Genomic DNA, 21,661 nt, shown 5'->3' with positions numbered 1-21,661 from the left:
AAAAAGGTCTTTGCTTCATGGGGTCCTCTTAACCTTACCATCTTGACTTCATTATAAGATTGTATTAAATTGATTAATACAGATGATGTCAAATTCATGGCAGTTGCTAGCTGCTACCAAATCACATAACAGCAATTGAAATAAGAGTGCAAATAATATAATAGATGTACATATTTTCATTATCCTGAATATGTAACCTTAATTGAAAAATTCCAAAAACAATTTAAATTTTGAGCTTTCCGGAAGACAGAAATAACTAATGAGCCTATATTGAAGGACGGGTGTTTTTAAGAAAATAATGTATATTTTCAGGTAAAGACTTATACGCACTCGATATATATATCAAATAATGTTTGCAGTAGTTATACACTCTATTGTGTATTAAGGCGTGTATTACTAGTACCTCAAAATTCATGGTATTAGTAATGAATGGGTCCAATACATGCATTAACATGATTAAAGACACTATTATCGCTAAAAAAAAATTACATTCTTTTCAACATATATATGAAGGATATTTTCGTAAAAAATTAATTTTTTTTTAAAAAAATTATTTAATTCATGTTATTTTTAATACATCAAATCAAACATTATATAAGAAAAATATAAATATAACTAACGCAAGTATTACTAATACATCATATTTTATATTATTTTTATACAATCTACCAAATGATTCCTAAGAGATTATAATTTTGGAGAAATATTCGAAAATATAAACGAATAACAATACCATCAAAGAAAAAAACAAGCTTCTCTTTCCACTGCATACTTTTCAACTCAAAATATTCTTAATTGACAATTTTACCCTCAATCAACTATATTATCCCACCCTTTTACTCCTTCCGTTCAATTTACGTAACACTCTTTTCTTTTGAGTCCGTCTAAAAAAAATGATACCTCCTCTTTTCCAATTTTGACGACATAATTTGAATTTTAATATTCAAATAAGAAAAAATTTATTTCGGCCATGATCTATTTATAAGCTTTAAAAATTATAATTTTCATGATTTATAGTATTTTTATTTAATTTTTAAATATAAATTCTTTTTCATTCTTATAGATTATATCTAAATATATGATTAAAATAAATTAGTCTAACTATTAAAATCTAAATTTTATCATAACAAATTAGGATGGACGGAGTATCTTTTTATATATTTAGTAATAGTAAAATTATTGTCATATGATGGGGAGATTAAGTATTCAAGCCAGGGAAAAAGTCTTTTACAAAAATACAGCGTACAATAAACTCTTACTAAATTATTTAATAATTTAACTTTGACTTATTATTTTACTTTTAATAGAATGAATTATAACGACATAAATTTATATTCATACAATGTAATTTAAATCATAATATTCTCAAAGTTTTTTATTTTTTTTTCCCCTTAAACTATAAATTTTTAGTGAAAACAGCTCAACATAAATGGGCATGGAGGGACAAAGTACAAGAAGCAAAGATTATATATTATTCCTCTCAGGGGAGCAAGTGTACAAGGTTACAACAGTAAATTCTACATGTCTGCCCTTTATATCTCGTCCGTGTGTGGCAGCTTTTAGCAGTATGTTACTGACAAACTTCACTATTATTTTCCTACACTGAATTTCTCAAAAGCAGCAGCACTACAAATATTCTCTCAACTTCCCACTCAATGTCCCCTAATAACCAAAATCTTTACTTCACCTAAGCAAAATTCATCACCATGATTCTACAGAAACTTCTTGTTTTACTTGTCATTTCAATTTCTATGTCATTTGGGGTCAGTTCAGAAGCAGAAAAATCAAGAATGCATAATGTGAAAATGACCCATGTAGCTGAACCCTTTAAAGAGTCTTTTTCAACTGGAAGAAAGTTGGGATCTCTGAAAAAGAGCATAAAGTTGGAATCTTTGAACAAATCTAAAGTTGTGCTGAGGGGGAAGGACACTGTTCAGAGTGAAAACAACACATTTGAAATGGGGTTTTTCAAGACTAATGATGAAGAGAAATGGTATTTTGGGATTTGGTTTGCTTCAATCCCTACACCTACTTATGTTTGGGTTGCTAATCGTGAGAGGCCTATAAAGAATCCATCTTTAGCTGCTTTGGAGATTACTGAGGATGGGAAATTAGTGCTGAAGGAAGATTCAAGAAGTATTGTGTGGGAGACAACTAACTTGGAGAAAGGTAGTGTTGTGAAGCTATTGGACCAAGGGAATTTGGTTCTTGTTACTGATGAAGGGAGTTTGGTGTGGCAAAGTTTTGATTTTCCTACAGATACATGGCTTCCTGGGATGAACTTGACTGCTACAAAATGGCTGACATCTTGGAAAAGTACTAATGACCCATCACCTGGAAGGTACTCTTTAAGGCTGCAACCACAAAGCTATGGTGAGATAGCTCTTTTTTACAATGGTACTCGTCCATATTGGTCTACTGGGAATTGGAGTGATAATGCATTTGTTGGGATACCAGAAATGACTGTTCCTTACATTTATAAGTTCAATTTTATAGCACCTTTTACTCCTATGGCATCATTTGGATACTCAGAGGTGGCATTAGAGAATGGAATGCCACCTCCTTTGACTAGGTTCATGGTGGATTTCAATGGACAGATTAAACAATTTACTTGGATCCAACAGGCACAAAGTTGGAGCATGTTCTGGTCACAGCCAGAGAATGTGTGTAGAACTTACGGTTTGTGTGGGAATTTGGGGTTCTGTAATAGTATGTCATTGAATCCTTGCAAGTGCTTACCAGGGTTCAGCCCTTTGGATGGTGATTCATGGGATGCAGGGGAGTTTTCGGGCGGGTGTCGCCGCGAGAGTAATGAAGTTTGTAGTGAGAATGATGGATTTGAGGAGGTTGGAATGGTTGGATATGATGGGGCAAGGGTAGTTTCAAATACTGTAAGTAGAAGTGAATGTGAGAAAGAATGTTTAGGTTATTGTTCTTGTATTGGTTTGTATCACAATGAGAGGACTAATTTGTGCACGATTTTATATGGTACATTGCTCAATCTCAGAAATCTTAGTTCTGACAGCACTATTGAGGATAAGCTATATGTAAGAGTTAAGGGAGGAGGGAATAATCAAAAGAAGCAGATACAAAGCAGATTACTTGTGATCGAAATGATCGGTGGATTTGTGGTAATTCTGTCAGTTGGAATTGGGACTTTCTTGGTATTTAGGAGGAGAAGAATAAGGAAGAAGAAACAAGATGAGGAAGATGTATTTCCTATAATGAATTTGAAGGTGTTTTCATCCAAAGAGCTTAATGCTGCAACGAAGGGATTCTCGGAGAAGCTTGGTCATGGTGGCTTTGGAACTGTGTTCCTAGGGGAACTATCGGATTCTTCACTCGTGGCTGTGAAGAGACTTGAAAGACCTGGTGGTGGTGAAAAGGAATTTCGAGCTGAGGTGTGCACAATAGGAAACATTCAGCATGTTAATTTAGTGAGGTTGAGGGGATTTTGCTTTGAAAATTCTCATAGGCTTCTGGTTTATGAGTACATGTCAAAGGGTCCACTTAGCGCATATTTAAGGCGAGATGGTCAGAATCTAAGTTGGGATGTTAGATTCCGAATTGCTGCTGGGACAGCAAAAGGTATCGCTTATTTACACGAAGGGTGTCGCAATTGTATAATACACTGTGACATCAAACCAGAGAATATTCTGCTAGATGAGGATTTTTCAGCAAAGGTTTCTGATTTTGGACTTGCAAAGCTCCTTGGTAGGGACTTTAGTAGAGTGTTGGCAACCATGAGGGGTACCTGGGGCTATGTTGCACCCGAGTGGATCTCCGGATTGGCGATCACAACTAAAGCCGATGTATATAGCTATGGCATGACATTATTGGAACTGATAAGTGGTCGGCGCAATGTAGAGACACCCCCTTCAGCTAGAGGTGAAGTAGGTGGAACAGACGATAAATGGTTTTTCCCACCATGGGCAGCTCGCCAGATAGTCGAGGGAAACATTGCAGCAGTCATGGATGAAAGACTATGTGGAACATACAATGTCGCGGAGGCTGAGCGTGTGGGATTGATAGCGATTTGGTGCATTCAGGACGATGAATCAATGAGGCCTTCCATGGGAATGGTGGTGAAAATGTTGGAAGGAGTAGTCGAGGTGACAACGCCTCCACCTCCAAAGCTTCTCCAAGCATTAGTATCGGGCGAATCATTTCGCAGGGTAGGAGTTGATTCGAGTATCGGTACATCACGAGATGGAGGTTCCAGCTCAGGTTATAATCCACATTCAATATATTCAAAAGACTCTCAAGCTTCAGTTTAGGTCTGCTTCTCAACTAGTATGCAAGTTGATTTTCCCTAGCTTCACTGAATGTAGAGTTTCCTTTTGTTAGTCTTCAGAAATCCCATACTGAGAATTAGTAGCATAATGCTCATCATGGGATTTTTGTAAAATGTATTTATGAATGTAGAGAATCTTGTTTGCATGAAAATTTTGTAATGAAGAAATTATTTAGTGGATATATTTTTATTGGTAGTTGATGGTATATTGGACTAAAATGAGATCTATGGGAAAAAGTTAATCCTATTTTTTAAAAGAAATTATTATCTATTAAAAATCTTTGTATCAAAATTAATTTTTTCTTTTTTCAGATTTTGTCAAATGTGTCAAGTAAAAGTAAAAATGAGTTTAAGGTTTGTACCTGCCCAATTATAACCACACTTTACTTTCCCTAGTTTAATTTACATAACAGACTGATTACAACAATAATAACTAACCATTTGTCAATACTTTCCTCTTTTGTAGCTTTAGAATATAACAGAAAATTGAATTAAGAAAGACCATATACTCTTAACACAAACAAGCAAGAAAAAAAGGAGAAATGCTTTCCTAAATTGTCAACTTAGTAACAAAATTTTCCCAAGATAAAAGGAAAATAGTGCTTACCAAGAGTGTAAAGATTGAAGGGGGGAATGAAAATGGTCAAAAGAGAGCAGAGGTAGCCTACTCTGCACTCTCACCAACAAAGACGTTTGGCAGCTTGGAAATGGAAACACTGGGCGAGTCATCCGTGGAGACACCTTTATATGCCGGCTCCTCCTCCATGGAGGCAATTGAGCTACACTCGGCTCCATCTACCTTGCTGGCGGATTATCCACCAGTGCAAGGCTTTCAAGATTTGAAAAACTTGATTAGCATGGAATCTGGGAAGTTATGGACTATTGCAGGTCCCATAGCCTTTAATATTCTGTGTAATTATGGAATTAATTCTTTCACAAGTATATTTGTAGGACATATTGGTGATGTAGAGCTCTCCGCTGTTGCCATTTCTCTATCAGTTATAGCAAATTTTTCATTCGGATTCTTGGTTAGGTTCTTTCTTGTTCTTCCTCGTCTCAAAGTTCTGTTCTTTTTCAATTTTTGCCAGTTTGTGTCCCTCAAGGATGATATTTCTTCGTGATCATGCTATATAATTTCGAAGTCTTGTGTTATTCATTTGACAGTTCATCAAATATAATCTTGGCTTTCTATGTAATAATTTTGGACAGAAACAGGTCTAAATGGAGTAATGCGGGCACTTGATTATCCATATAGCCGACCCCCAACTTGCTTGGAATAGCAGCGTAGTTGTTGTTATTGTTGTCGTGATCTGTAAAATGTAGTAAATCAGAGATAAGCCGGTTTATGTCAGGCTATTTGATGAGACTTATGATTATAGATCACAAATAATTTGGTATGCAACAGAACTAGGATGTTGATTATCAAATTTGAAGTGATGTAAAATCTCAATTATACTGTAGAAATTCATGTAATGTGCATAATGTGAAACAAGCATGCTTTCAGGTTATTGCTTATGTTAGCTTTCTAATTTTTAATTTATTTTTTTTAATTATCAGTTAGGCATGGGTAGTGCACTTGAGACACTTTGTGGACAAGCATTTGGTGCAGGCCAAATAGAATTGTTAGGAGTTTACTTGCAGAGATCATGGATAATCCTTGGTGCTTCTTGCTTCTGCATAATGCCACTCTACATCTTCTCTACACCGATACTGAAGTTGTTAGGCCAAAGAGATGACATAGCAGAGTTAGCTGGAAAATTCTCGATACAAATAATACCTCAAATGTTCTCCCTCGCCATCAACTTCCCGACCCAAAAGTTCTTACAAGCACAAAGCAATGTCACTATTCTGGCTTGGGTCGGGTTTATGGCTTTGGTCATGCATGTCGGGGTGCTCTTTCTTTTCATCAGAGTCTTCCGATGGGGCGTTACTGGTGCTGCTGCAGCCTATGATTTTTCTGCTTGGGCCATTGCTCTTGCTCAAGTGGTTTATATTGTTGGCTGGTGCAAAGATAGTTGGAGAGGGTTGTCTTGGTTGGCCTTAAAGGAACTTTGGCCCTTCGTAAAGCTTTCTGTAGCATCAGCAGTGATGATTTGTCTGGAGATTTGGTATTTCATGACCATCATTGTTCTAACCGGACATCTTGAGGATCCGGTCCTTGCCGTTGGATCTCTTTCTATTTGGTAAAATCTCGTAAATATGCACTTACCTTCTTTATAAACTGTTCTATTTTTCGAGCTTAGATTTTTCTCCCCTCATTGTTTCAGTATGAACCTTAATGGATGGGAAGGCATGTTGTTCATTGGAATTAACGCAGCAATAAGGTATGCAATTAGTATCGACAGCCACTAGTTATAGCAGGACATTTCAACCCGATAACATAGAAATTTTGTACATTGTCAGTGCACAAAAGTTCATCAAACATTTGTTGATATTGCAGCGTTCGCGTTTCCAACGAGCTTGGATCAGGCCACCCAAGGGCTGCAAAGTATTCGGTCTTTGTCACAGTTGCTGAATCTCTTATAATTGGCATATTTTGCATGGTACTAATCATATTAACAAAGGACCATTTTGCATTGCTGTTCACAAGCAGTGAGAAAATGCAAAAAGCAGTTTCTAAGTTGGCCTATCTTCTTGCTGTGACCATGCTGCTTAATAGTGTCCAGCCAGTTATATCAGGTACCAAAACATATTTGTTTCTTACTAAAAATACATCAATTGATGCACCAAACCATAGTATAGTAATTTATTTATTTTTCACTATTTTGTACAAACTCAGAGAATAAATTAGACTGCTTATAATTGTGCAGGTGTTGCTGTTGGAGGAGGATGGCAAGCACTGGTGGCATACATAAACTTGGGTTGCTACTATGCCATTGGCCTCCCACTTGGATTCCTCTTAGGCTATAAAACAAAGTTGGGAGTCCAGGTAACAGCACAAATCTTTGTACTAGTATGAATTTAGCTTTGGGTTAAGTTTTAGCTCTAGGGAACCTCGGAGCAATGGTAAAGTTGTTTTCCGGTGAAATGTAAGTCACGGTTTTAAGTCATGCAATTAACCATTGATGCCCGTGTCTGAATGGATTGCCTACATTACACCTCTTAAATGTCACTTCATTTTTTTTTTTTACCTCTCTTTTGTTTAGGGAATATGGATGGGCATGATATTTGGAACTTTTCTGCAAACTGTAATTCTTTGTGTTATCGTATACAAAACCAATTGGAACGAAGAGGTAATTATTTGCTTCAATATGATAGTACTGTCATGTTCTACTACTAATCTTTTTTTTTTTCTCAAATATTAATAGGGACTTTTTTTCAATTGTTGGCTTTTTATTAACCACATAATTGTAAATAACAAAGCCATTTTTGCTATTTAATTTCAGGTGGAACAGGCATCAGAGAGAATGAGAAAATGGAGTGGGATATCTGATGAATTGGAAATTAAATAACATTCCTATCAAATTTTGAAGATGATATTATCCAATTGGCCAAATAGAAGTTTGATACGAGAAGTCGACGTTCATAGTATAAATACTCACATAATTATAGATTTTTTTTTTTATTAAAATCATGACTCTATGTTCATAGTATAAATTTTATACAGGTTCTTAACGTGTTAGATATATCAAAGACAATTTTAACCTTTTTTTTTTGGTTCTTTTGGTGTAGATGAAAATGTTAATGTAAAAATACATCCATTTTCACTACTTTATTAGTATTTTTTCCCCCTTAAATTAAGGATGAGATATCTTGATTTTTACGTTAAATTCGTCTTATTCTAAAACAGTTCAAAATGCGTGATACTTCCCTTGGTGCATTTTTTAAAAATAAAAATAAAATTGTCTTAGCTAAATAGATTAGGCAAATTTTAAAAACAGTCACGTAATTATAAATTTATTTATTGTGTTCATAAATTTCAATTCAAAATCATAACACACTCGTCTTGTAAGTTGTAACCATTAACCAAATAACCACATTAGTCATAGTATCCAGAAAAAATTTTATAATCTAGATTTTTTTTTCTCACCATTGTTAGTATATATCAATTAGATACAAAGCATAATAATGATAATATTCCACTTTTTTTTCTTTTTATATTTAGAAAAAGAAAATAAAATGAGGCAAATATAAAGCCTAAAATGAACCAAACATTAGGTTATTGTCATTAGCTTTTAATTCATTGTAATTTATTTTTCGAAGAGAATAGAAATAATTACCTTTAGGCCATTTTATTGAACATTTCAAGGATTTTAGAAATTAGAAGTACATCATTATTTATCTTCGTAGTCCCTGTTGAGGGCGTAGACATTCAGAACAATCTCTCTTTTGAAGAGATTCCAGTCGAAATTCTTGACTACCAGACTCGCAGACTGAGGAACAAAGAAGTCCCTCTAGTCAAAGTTCTTTGGCGGAATCAGTCAATTGAGGGAGCTAATTGGGAAGCAGAAGCAGACATGCGTACCAAGTATCTTCACCTCTTCTCCGCTAATTCAGACTCAGCGCAAGATAACAGCTTTCCTTAAACCTTTCAGTTTCATGTTCAGATTTCAGTTACAACTTGGTGTCCAGTTCATGTTTAGAATCCCATTTTAAACTTGGTATCCATTTATCATTGCATATTCTATCATATGTTCATGTATCAAATCAGTCATGTGTTCATGCATCAGATATGCATTCTCCTTGTGAGAAGACTCGGTCATTAAAAATATCAGTCATGTATTCATGAGTCAGTTCAGTCATGTATTCTCAGTATGAATCTAAGAAATGTCAGTCGTGTAGTCATGTTTCAATTGTTCATGTCCAGTATGTACTTTCAGTTATCATTTCTTTCAATCTAATCAGTTTCATTCGAGGACGAATGTTCCTAAGGAGGAAATATTGTAATAACCCCAAAAATGCAAATTAATATTAACTTTGTTAGGGTTTTTGTCCTGATTTTCTTACTATATTTAAGTTTTATTTTTTCTTAGAAGAAAAATAAAAGTTACCATAATTACTTTTACTTTTCCTGAAAAAAAAAATTATAATTCTTTTACATATTTGGCTAACCTCTTTCTTGGAGGAAAAGTTTTGGTCATCTGTAAATAGAAGACCCCCCTTCTCATACCATAACACAATAGCATCCACAATGTAGTCATTAAAGAGCCTTTGTTTAGGGGAGATTTCTCCCAATAGGTTATGTTTTTTTCAATATTATTTTTGATATATAGGTCGTTTGACCAAACAATATCATTAATATATTTTTAGTATTGTTTTCTTTGTCATTTGATTTATCATCTCATGATTTACAAATTTTAAGTTTCTGTATGACGCTCTCTCGATTTCGAACCTAACAAACGTCATATGTCAAACTTAAACATAGTACATCATGGTTCTGTGGTAGTTTCATGATAATTAAATTGGTCATTACCATCTCTGATCCAATTTTTTATTATCATGTCAATTATAGGTATGAAATTTATTTCTCTTTATAAGAAAATGAAATGATTCCAATTTAAATGTGAAAAACTAATACTCTGCATCGGTTAGTCAAAAACTTGCAAACCAAACAAAATATTACGATAACCCAAAAATTCCTACATTTATTTTTCTATTTCTTATTTTCTTTTCCCAAGTTCTGCAAATTCAATTTTGGTTTAAAAAAATTCTGTTTCTTATTTTCTTTTCCCAAGTTCAGCAAATTCAATTTTGGTTAAAAAAAAAAATCCGTTTCTTATTTTCTTTTCCCAAGTTCTGAAAATTCAATTTTGGTTAAAATCTATTCGCATTCGCTGTATAATAATACTTAAAGCATGGTTCTAATTTTGGCTTGAATTTTTAGAGTGTTACACCTAGGGGTGGACGTTTGATATTTGATTTGGAATTTTCAAAGTTCGGGTTCGATAATTTGGTAATCGGCATTTGGGAATAGATATCATATACCATACTTTTAAATATCGGTTCGATAATTCGGTAATCGGCAAATTAAATTCGGTTCAGTACGATATTTGATAATTCTTTGGTATGACTAATACTATTGTCTATTAGGTTAGTTAGACATATCATATATATATATATATATATATATATATATATATATATATGATAAATACCGTATACCAAATGGTTTTAATATCTTGCACCAAACCCAATTTCGAATATCAAAATGCTGAAATTTTATATCCAAATACCATATCAAATACCGAATTACCAAATACCAATTATCAAATTTTTTGGTTCGATTTGGTAATTCGATTTTTGATATTTTATGCACAACCCTAGTTACACCTTCTGTCCAACAATACTTGTCCACAATCTAAAAATAGGTATTTAATAATACTTGTTTAGTTTAAAATGAGAAATCAAATTAGAAAATTTGGGACGAATAATTTGGGACGAATAATTGGAGACGGAGGGAGTAATATGAGAAATCAAATTAGAAAATTTGGGACGAATAATTTGGGACGGAGGGAGTAATATTTATCACTCAATGCATTTCTCAAAATATTAAAGTTATTGTACAAAATACTAAACTCTGCTTGAATTATAGTGTTAATGTTGAAAAAAAATTGTGTACATTGTCTAAAATATTTTTTTAAATGTATTTTAATTATTTCGAATTGTAAGGAGAATTGTACTAATACTTACTTCTGGACCATCATTTAATTTATGAGAAATGATCCAATGGACTTTATACTTGTCTGAGTTTGGATTCTGGACTTTCTCGTTCAATTCTTTGCCAACTGAATTCTTAAACTCAATAAAATATGTATAAACAACATAAATCTCATCTTAAATGAAATTAATTACATAAGATCCCGGATTGACTTTCTCTCTCCCAGATTTGAAAAAATACATATACATGTCAATGCACCTCATACGTAACTCCAATGTATGAGGAAACTGTTTCTCCTTAAATTATGAAAATAAAATCAGATTCAATTATTTTCTTACCTTGATAACGACAGTAATTAATGTTTCGATTTTGTGGATGCTTAAATAGTAACTATAATTCAAATTCAAAAAATACCCTGAAACATCTTTCTTCATCTCCTTAAAAAAAATCAACGACGTCGCTGATGGTTTACGATTGTCATCGCCATTCACCGCTCCACTCCTCTTCCTCATGTCGGTGAACACACAAAGGTGACCAGCTGCCAAGATCGACGTCGTTTCTCGTTCCTCTCCCACTATCGCCACCACCGGCGCCATCACGAACAGTCAATGATGCCTTCACTACTCCACTTATCTTCCTCACTCCGGTGAACACGCAAGGGCGTCCAGCCATCAAGATTGACGTCGTTTTTCGTTCCTCTCCCACTGTCGCCATCACAAAAAGACAACGACGCCTCCACCCCCTCTTAGTGTATTTATTTTTTAGTAAAAACTTGCAGAATATTGTATGAGAAATTATATTACATTACCCAATTTGAATGATATTTTGACATTGTTTATGAAATTTACACGTATGAAAATGTATTACACATTTTTATTCTATGTATGATGTCACTATGTTAGTGTTATATGTATAATTTACACTCCAATAACAACATTTTTTATAGGTCAAACCCATCGGCGGCCCCCTGAACTTGGCACGATCTTTCACTTAGACACCTTAAGTGGACGTTGTTCACTTTTGACACCTCAAGTACGTATAAAGTGTGTCATTTTGACACTTTTTGCTGAATCAACAATGGATGTGTGACACACGCGTTTGAGGGGCATTTTCATAATTTTTTTATCTTTATTCTCTTTTCTTCTTTACTCTTTCACTCCATTATCTTTCCACCATTTTTTTCATTTTCTTAACACATCCTTATGCTAATTTTTCTTTGATTGATCAAATTAACAGAGAAAAAAAATGGTTAAATCAAGAATCTTACTTCTTTAAGAAAGAAGAAATCGAAAAATAAGAAGATAAATTTAGCTAGAAGAAGACAAATTTAGCTAGTTGAACTTATACTTGATGTTGCTACTACTTGAGAATTAGTAGTAACTGGATGAAAGAAACCAACTTTTCTTGAAGTAGAATGACCAGTTGATGATATGCCTAACTGAGATAATATCAACATAAATGTTCAAGCTCGAAGAATTGCTTCGATTCTTCGTCTTCTTCTAGTGATGTCTTGATTCCTTGTACTTCTTTCTCAATTAAGACGAAACGGTTTGAGGATGATGACGAATTTGAGGAATTTGAAATTGATCAAGAGTGGGAGGTGAAAGAGAAAGGAACAGAACAAGAGTGGAAAGATGATTGAGATGATGATGATGTTAATGGTGTTATTATTTGCTTGAAAAAAATGTGCTTGAAAAGATTAATGGTGTTATTGATGATTTTATTATTTGCTTGAAAAAAAATGTTATTAATGATGTACAAAAATGGAGGGACAGCAGGGGTGTTTTGGAGAAGATGAATTCGTACGTGGGGTGGAGAGGTTATGGTGTTTGGAGAAGATGGATTTTTTTTGGGGGGAGGGGGGAGAGGTGTTGGAGAAGATGACATTTGGGGGTGGGGGTGGGGTCAACTTCAACACGTAATTTGGGGAGTGAGGGACTGAAGAAGACGATTGGGATGGGGGGTCGGGGGGTGAGGGGAGGGGGAAGAAGACAATTTATGGGTGGGGTGGGGGTAGGGGTGGAGAAGATGATGGGGTGGTGGAAATATCAATTAATTTAAATTAAATTAATTATTTAATTTATATTTTTTAATTTAAATTAATTATTTTAATAAAAATGCCAAATGTCCTATTATTATTTACACATCAGCGTGCATGTACCACACGCTCATCACATATTTTTCAGATTGTGCAAAAAAGTGTCAAAATAACACACTTTATACCTATTTAAGGTGCCAAAAGTGAACAACGTCCACTTGAGGTGGCAAAGTGAAAGATCGTGTCAAGTTCAGGGGGCTGTCGATAGGTTTGACCTTTTCTATATGTATGTGAATGTACTGTACTTTACTTTCTATGTGTGATTTATATTGAAGTAAAAACATTTCACATTATATGTATGAGAACGTATTATACTTTACTTTCTATGTATGATGTCTGTGCTATATGTATGATTTTTATACTCCAATAATAGCATATGTTATATGTATGAAAATGTATTATACTTTATTTTCTATGTATAATGCAAGTGTATTCATTTTTATTACTTTATTTCTATGTATAATGCAAGTGTATTCATTTTTATTATATTTTGCTTTCTATGAATGACATTGCAAAAGCAGATAATTTGATAAAATCATACATGCCACCAAAAAGGAGAAATAATTTTGATATTATACTTCAAATCAACTTTTAAGTCGTTGACCATAAAAATAACTGGATCTGATTTTATTTCCAAAATAATTTGTAATGCATATTGTAGTTCAAATTAAGGTATAGAAGAAATAATGTATCTCTTTTCTATAATATAGATAAATTTGAATGACTTAAATAAAATGCATTATTTAATTTTATGAAAAATTATTATGAAATAAATCATTTTCATAATAATTTGAAATAATAGACCAACTAATTATTATAAAAATTTATTATGAAATAAATTAATTCCATAATAATTTGTAATAACAGACCTTATTTGATCAAATTTGAAATCCCCCAAATCACATAGTTTGAAATTGGGTATAAAATAAAGAGTGCAATAATGGAGCAAAAATTGAATGTTATGGGATGTATAAGACGGAAGAGAGAGAACATCTAAAAGGAAGGGATCCTATGTCTAAAAGGAAGGGATCCTATGTAATTAATATAAAATTTTAATAATTACTTTTTAAATAAGGAATTTTATGTAATACGTAATAGTTATCTTGTGTATATATATATATGTAATTTTTCATAAAATATAATATTTTAAATATTTTTTCAGCCGAATAGGGTGTATGTAGTACACCTACTACTTGTGGAATTTCACGTCATTTTTTAATTGATACATCAAAATTAAATTTCTAAAAATAAATTAAATCAAATATACCACTTTTGCAAAATCTGAAAAATGTTTAACAACCACGTTTTTCATATTTGCTTACAAATTGAGTATAAAATTCATTTCAAATAGATTAAAAAAAAATTGGTTCACTAGAATTTTCAATTACAAGTTCTCAAATAGAAATACAATGAACCTCAAATAAAATTTGGAACTAATTTCACAAATTCTTATGACCCATTTGTTGTATTTCAAGCTTTCTCAAGCTGGTTAATGGAGTTCTCTAATTTTTCAATACTCATTATCACTCCTCGTATATAAACTCATACCCGCACCTTCTCTTTGAACTTTTGATGTTGGAGGCAAGAAATTGACAATTGATTTTTTGTTTGACTTTTGCAATCACATAATTTATGAAGATGAAAGAACACCACATATTTACTAATGATGACAAATATTGTACTTTTCTTTATGAAGATAGAAGTGTGACTAGGTGGAGTGGCGACACTAAGGGAGGGGGAATAATGAGGAGGGGGTTCGGGGTGGGGCGGGGTTTGGTACTATTGAGGATGGGTGTATTTATTGTGTAAATGAGAAAGACGTTGAAGAAGAAAAAGGGGCTGAAGAACTTTTTTCAACTTTTTCACGCGCTTTAAAAAATTAATATCGTGCACTACATTTGAGTCAGATCACTCCTTGTATATAAACTCATTTCCACACTTTCTCTTTGAACTTTTGACGCTGGAGGCAAAAAATTGAGAATTGATTTTTTGTTTGAATTTTACAATCATATAATTTATGAAGATGAAAGAACACCATTTCTTTACTAATGTTGATAAGTATTGTACTTTTCTTTATGAAGATAGAAGTGTGACTGGGTGAAGGACACTGAGGGAGGAGGGAAGAATGGGGAGGGGGTGGGGGTGGGGTAGGGGTTGTTATTGTTGAGGGTGAGTGGGTGTTTACTGTGTAAATGAGAAAGACGTTGAAGAAGAGAGAGAGGCAGAAGAACTTTTTTCTACTTTTTTCACGCGCTTTAAAAAAGTAAGTTATGGTGACAAGTTTAGGAGTTTTCTTTATGTATTTTTTTTCAAAATAATTTTCAATTTTGATCATATATATGTCTGAAACTTCAAACATACAACCTTGATAAGTCAAACTTCAAGCACATATATAAAAAGTCTGATCTTGACCTGACTCGTATCTTTACAGTTTTCTACTTCATCAAATATGCCAAATTTTCGACAGATTTGTATCTTTAGACATCTTTAGACCCGAATTTTTGCACATTTTTTTATCGAGACTAAACTTACAAAAATTTATGAACTTAAATTGTAATTTCAACCGAGATCCCAAAATCAGTTATCCATGGCCCTACACCCATTTTGAAAGCCCACCAAGGATAACGGTAAGCCCATTAAAGCCCATCAAAATATCATATAAATTCAGTCCAACCCGTTTTGACAGCTCTATATAAATACAACATCCTAATTAGCTTTAGTGCAACCTCAAAAACCCTAATATAAAAATCATTCTCTCACTATATTCCAACCCTAATCCACCCAATCATCTCCTCTCTCTCTCTTTTTGTTTTTGTATATTCTTCTTTTTTCTTCCTTTTAAGTGCACAAATTTTAGATCTACAAGCAAAATCCCATACCTAAAGGGCTACCACAAAACTTTGTGAAAGTAAAAAAGACACATAGAAAAATCAAAAGCCCCCCCCCCCCCCCCCCCCAAAAAATAGAGAAGAGACAAAGAAAGAAAAGGTCATCCTCACCCACCTCAACTTCCAAATTACACAATTTACTGGTAAGTCTCTCTATTTATTTTTTTTTGATAATCTTGTTGTTTGAGTCAATTTTTGTGCATCTCAATTAAATTTATTCTATACTTATATCAATATTGACTCACCTCGATTAAATTCACTTTATTTGCCACACGTCTCTCTATTTTCCCCCAATAGCGCAGATTTTTTGTAGTGTATTCTCCCTATTCAAGAATTCGAAAAACACCCCACCCCCACGCCCCACCCAGACCCCTTCCCCACCCACACCCCCAATTTTTGTTTTCCCTCTCGAAGATCGAAACTTTTTTCCCGCCTAAAAATGGCGAAAACCAATCGACTTTCATGAACACCCATTTGCTCCCATTTGTTCAAGAAACGGTAACGCTTTTTTAAACCCCATTTTACTTGTATAGGTTTTCATTTTGTGAATATTTTTGTAGGTTTTGGATTTACAAAATGGCAGGATGGTCGAAGAGAGTTGATAATGTTGCAGAATTCATGAACCTTTTGTTGAAAGAAGTTGATGGGTGTTTGTCTTTTAGGCCATTTCCTCCAATGCTAGGTGATGGAAAGATAGTTAATTTGTGCAGATTGTACTTGGTTGTGAGGGAGAAAGGTGGGTATCAGAGTGTTTGTAGTAGTGGGTGTTGGGGTGTTGTTGCTAAAGAGTGTGGGTTTGATTCAAGTTCTGGGTTGTCTTTGAAGTTGGTGTATGTTAAGTATTTAGAGGTGTTGAGTAGAGCTATGCTGAAATTTGAGCAAAGTCGTTCGCGTTTAAGTGATGTTCGGATGGAGTTTGAGTTGGATTTGGAGGAGGTTTTGATGAAGATTTCAGATGAGGGACGTGGGAAGGTTGAGTTTGATCATTTAGTTGATGGAAAGTTGAGTAATGGTATTGAGGTTCAGGGTTTTGTTGAAAACCGAAGTTTGGATGAGAATGTTTGTGATGTAAAGGGGATTGATGAAAAGGTTGGTGTTGTTTATGCTGAAGAAGATTCAAAGAAAGGCAATAAGCGCGATAAAAATTACATTAGGCTAATGAAGTTAAGTGGGGATGGGAAAGATTGCTTTATTAGGAAGAGGAAGGATAGTGATGAAAAGACGAGTGTTGGTTGTGATCAAGAACATTTGAAAATTGATGACAAAAATGGAGAATTTGAGGGTGGCACAGATGAAGTTGGACTAAGAAAGTTTAACGGGGATGAGGAAGATTGCATTATTAGGAAGAGGAAAGATCGTAATGGAAAGCTGAGGGCCGGTTGTGATGAAGAACATCTGAAGATTGATGATGGAAATGGAGACGTTCAAGGTGGTAAAGATGACGTTGGCCTAGCAAAGTTTAGCCTGGTTGAGGAAGATGGCATTACTAGGAAGAGGAAGCGAGAGTTTTACTTGGACATGCTTAAGTGGGTTACTGAACTTGCAAAGGATCCATGCGATCCTGCCATTGGGCATCTGCCCGAAAGATCTAAGTGGAAGTCTTATGGGAATGAGGTGGTTTGGAAGAAGGTTCTTTTGTTAAGAGATGAAATGCTTTCCGCACATAATGTGGATACAAGTACTCAATTCTCCGTATGGCAGGTACTCAATCTCCTGTATATTGAAACTCCAAAGTGTTTATTAAGTACTTGTTTTTTCTCGAAAATTCTTATTGTGCTTTACCAGATGGAGTATTTCATTTGTGTAGCTCTGGTGTAATGTCAACTGTAATTTTTATAAGTTGATGAGTGATGACATAACATGGTAGTTGAGAAGGGGCATGGCTGTTTGATTTCCATGCATCATATAACTTAGACATAATACATGAGCATGCCCTTAACTTGGCCTCAATTTACATCCAGGACCTCCAACTTTAGATGTGCACACGCAAGCACTTAAACTTATACAAAGTTGAACAAGCATGAGTCTTATGTGGCATAATACACGTAGGACGCCATGTAGGACATGAATTGGCCACATAGGATGCATGTGTCTACTTGTTCAACTTTATACAAGTTTAAAAGTGTTACTTGTGCACACCCAAAGTTGGACAGCATAGATGAAAGTTGAAACCAAGTTAAAGGGCACATTTATGTTTTATGCATATAACTTATCTTTAAATGTCTGCTGCATTTTGCTCAGTTTTTCTTCTAGATTATCAGAATATGTTTTTAAATAATTCCACTCAGGGTATGCAGCAGTTCATGAGCAAAGTTGAGTCTGACTGGATTTCTAGATTTTTGGGGAACTTGGAATATAGAAGGGAGAGGGCAGTGAAAAAGTCATGAGTTTTAAAATAATCTTTAACTGGTTGTGCAAGGACTATTTTTTCTTTTTCAAAAAAAATCTAAGTTTCATGTGCTATGCTTGATATCAGGCATAACTTTAAAAGTTCAATAATGCCTTGGAGACAGAAGGTGCTATTACAGAAATTAACATTCATGGGAACTCATTGTTATGAATGAATCCTTTTCCTTGAGTTTCTTGGTCAAATTGGCGTTTCAACTGTGCCGTTTTTAATCTTAAAATCTTCCATGTTACATGATTAAGTGACAAAAATAGCTACTATTCATTCTGTTCCCAATTCTATACATGTTCGATAAGAAGAGTTGAAGAAGTGAAGTGTTTATTATTTCTTGAGAAACATGTGTAATATTTTCAATTTTGTGTCATAGAATAGGTGATAAAGTTTTGTTAAGAAAAAGTGGGCTTGTCAATTTTTTTTTTTTTTTTTTATAAAATGTACCAATACCTCTCATTCAAATGGACAGACATTCTGGTACAACTCTGAAAAGGGAAATGTGACAAATATTTGAGTACAGGACTACAATATAGAAGTATAGATGATTTATGTATTTATTCAAAGTTTGTTCGACTATTAAATGGGCATTAATATATTTTTTTAGGAGTAATGCAAATTTAGTTGAGCTTTTTGTTTGTCTTCATAAAAAGAAGGAATGATTTAGTTTGGTTGCCTTTTCTTTTATTTTGATCAGTAAAGCTAGAAATCGGGTGGGGTGGGGGGTATATTCTTATTGATTTGTCAAATTTTAGGTTGATGTATTGCTGAAAAGATGGCAGCAAATTTGGATGGTTGAAGTTTGTTTTCCAGATTGTTTAGTGTCATATTCCTAAATAACCATGCCATATTTGATTTTGTAATGGATTCATGTTCTTAGTAACCATAAAAGTAAGGCATGTTGGATCTTTGCAGGCCTTCTGTGTACCAGTCCAATTATTTGTCTTGACTAGATGGTTCCGTGATTATGTTCTCCTTAAATGGCTAAGCCTTATTTATTTATTCCCTGGATCTAATATACATCATTTAAATTTCTGCCCCAGAAATGATATTTATCTGTTTCAATTTTCCCTCTTTGTGTAGCATGTTTCAGATTCATAATTAATGGACTTCCACAATGCAATATCTAATTCAACCTATATATCTGGAGAGAGTTCTGTGCTTCCAATTGTGATACCTTTTATGCAGTGTACCTCTTATGCTAGATAAGCTGCTAAGTCGGTAACCAAGTAGCATTCCTTGGTTTAGAAATGTGATAGTTCACAGAATGCAGAGGGGAATGCTCGAGTGTGTTTTATTTTTTGAACCTTTTGACCATTTCTTTCTTACTCTCATGATAATAACAAACATTCAGCCTCTGTTGAAGATGTTTAATTTACTTGTGTTAAGGCTTGGTTTAATTCATGTTTTCTTTGCATTGTAGCTAAAACAGAAAATGCATCCATCTATGTATGATGATAATAGTGGGTCTGAGCGGCCAAGATGCAGCCAAAGGGTCCTATCTGCTAAGGATTCTTTGAAAAATTCAGGTTCTCATATTGATGGAACTCTGATAGACGGACTTTCTGACTCTTCTGCAGAGTCAGGAGTTTGGTGGAACCGCCGGCGCAAGAAAATAACATCAATTGGGACAGAGTTTCAAGCGGATATTCCAGAATGGAAAAATGATATGCGTGAATCTGACTCTAAATGGTTGGGCACCCGTATCTGGCCACTGGATAAAAATGAAAAGAGCAGAATATTAATTGAAAGAGATCCTGTTGGGAAAGGAAGGCAAGATACATGTGGTTGTGAATATCCAGGTTCTTATGACTGCATCAATTTTCACCTCGCCGAGAAGAGAAGGAAGCTTAGGCTTGAGCTAGGATCTGCCTTTTATCACTGGAAACTTAACCACATGGGCGAAAAGGTTGCATTCTCTTGGACCACAATAGACGAGCAGAAATTCCATGATATAGTGAAGTCTAGCCATTCGTCTGAGGATGAGAGTTTCAGTTACTGGCCTGAACTTTTTAAGTGCTTTCCTCACAAGAGCAGGGGGTCTTTGGTATGCTACTATTTTAATGTTTTCCTGCTACGACGAATAGATCAGCAGAATAGGATGAATGCAAGTGACGTTGACAGTGATGATGATGAATCAGGATGTGGACCTAGGTCTATTTGTTTTGGGCGGGATCCTAAGTTCTCCACCTTGTGTTTCCCAAAGAAAGCACGTCTGGGTCCCATGTAATCACAAGTTGATTACCATCAGTAGCTTTTGTTAAGAGATGTAAATACCAGGTTTCTCTTGCTCTCTTTTTGGTCAGCAGATTTTTTGGGCCGGTGGTATATTGGGATTTAAAGGAGGTTTACCGTTATCAATTTTGGTCTGCATTTCTCAATATACACAGGTTACACCCCCTTTAGAAATTGGCAGTGCTTGAATCAAAGAAACAAGACTTCTATGAACACAATTTTTCACCCAGCATCTAAGTCTCTGAGTTCATAGATATGCGTTCTGCTCTTAACTAAAAAGTTACCATTGTTCCTTTATTTGGTGAATTCTTTTCTATCAGTTACCTTGTTTTTCGTTGTATATAAACCTCTGAATGGTCCTTTTAATTCAGGTTAACTGGTGAATTGATGATTCAGACTTACAGGTTTTTGTTTTTTTGTGTACATTTTTTGTTGCTAGCTAGTATAGATGATTTTGTTGGATCATGCCAGCAAAGCTACTCTGTTTTATATTTTTAAGTCTCGTCTTCTGTTGAGGAGGGGCACGGATGCCCCAGTTCGTAGGTGTGAGAGGCTAGCTTTGGATGGCTTCAGGAGTAGGGTAGGCCGAAGAAATACTGTAGGGAAGTGATTAGACATGACATGGAGTAGTTTTAGCTTACTGAGGACAAGACCCCTTAGGTAGGAAGGTGTAAAGGTTGCGGATAAGGGTAGAAGGCTAGGGGGAGTGCGTAGGTTGTAGCAAGTAGTTAGGAGAGCTCCCGTTTAGCCGGGTTAGTAATCCTAGGACTGTGTCCATAGATAGGAGCCGCTAGTCAGGAGAGTTTGAGTGTGGTGGGTGTTTTTGGTCTGTGAGTGTAGGTTACTACTAGGCGGGTGTCCTATTTCATATTTCTTATTTCTTATTGCATATGGCTATTAGCTCTCTTATTTCGTATTGTTCTTTATTCCTGTCAAGCCTTCCATCCTGCTTCATGCTTCGTCACAACTTTGTTTACTATTCTTTATCTCGTGCCGGGGGTCTATCGGAAACAACCTCTCTACTTCTTTGGAGGTAGCGATATGAACTGCGTACATTTTACCCTCGCCAGACCCCACTTTGTGGGAATACATTGCATTTGTTGTTGTTGAAGTCTCTTGTCTTCTGTCTACTTAGAACATCCTTGAATTG

General features: G+C 34.7%; 2 protein-coding genes across 6 annotated transcripts; both read left to right on the top strand.

Annotated features, from left to right (window-relative positions):
• Window positions 1–1,474: 1,474 nt before the first annotated feature.
• Window positions 1,475–8,004, top strand: LOC107839209 (protein DETOXIFICATION 34). Of its 4 annotated transcripts, none has more exons than XM_047394472.1 (7): window positions 1,475–4,227; window positions 5,856–6,477; window positions 6,562–6,618; window positions 6,735–6,973; window positions 7,105–7,223; window positions 7,441–7,527; window positions 7,681–8,004. In XM_047394472.1, exons 1-7 carry the CDS (start codon window positions 1,707–1,709, stop codon window positions 7,744–7,746), a joined length of 3,711 nt encoding a protein of 1,236 aa, XP_047250428.1. In that variant the 5' UTR covers window positions 1,475–1,706; the 3' UTR covers window positions 7,747–8,004. The 4 variants fall into 4 exon arrangements, with proteins under 4 accessions (XP_047250428.1, XP_047250429.1, XP_016538088.2 ...); XM_016682603.2 differs by lacking the exon at window positions 1,475–4,227 and adding an exon at window positions 4,389–5,322 and having other exon boundaries at window positions 5,852–6,477; XM_047394473.1 differs by lacking the exons at window positions 6,562–6,618; window positions 6,735–6,973; window positions 7,105–7,223; window positions 7,441–7,527; window positions 7,681–8,004 and having other exon boundaries at window positions 5,852–5,905.
• A 7,712-nt stretch (window positions 8,005–15,716) lies between these two features.
• LOC107839206 (AT-rich interactive domain-containing protein 2) lies at window positions 15,717–20,932 on the top strand. 2 transcript variants are annotated; one of them, XM_047394471.1, is made up of 3 exons: window positions 15,717–16,021; window positions 16,439–17,579; window positions 19,700–20,932. In XM_047394471.1, the coding sequence occupies exons 2-3, from the start codon at window positions 16,455–16,457 to the stop codon at window positions 20,504–20,506; spliced, it is 1,932 nt and encodes a 643-aa protein (XP_047250427.1). In that variant the 5' UTR covers window positions 15,717–16,021; window positions 16,439–16,454; the 3' UTR covers window positions 20,507–20,932. The 2 variants fall into 2 exon arrangements, with proteins under 2 accessions (XP_047250427.1, XP_016538087.1); XM_016682601.2 differs by lacking the exon at window positions 15,717–16,021 and adding an exon at window positions 16,181–16,376.
• The last annotated feature ends 729 nt before the right edge of the window (window positions 20,933–21,661 follow it).

The sequence above is a fragment of the Capsicum annuum genome, chromosome 8, assembly GCF_002878395.1.
Source record: "Capsicum annuum cultivar UCD-10X-F1 chromosome 8, UCD10Xv1.1, whole genome shotgun sequence".
NCBI lineage: Eukaryota > Viridiplantae > Streptophyta > Magnoliopsida > Solanales > Solanaceae > Capsicum > Capsicum annuum.
This window is presented reverse-complemented; position numbering and strand designations above follow the sequence as displayed.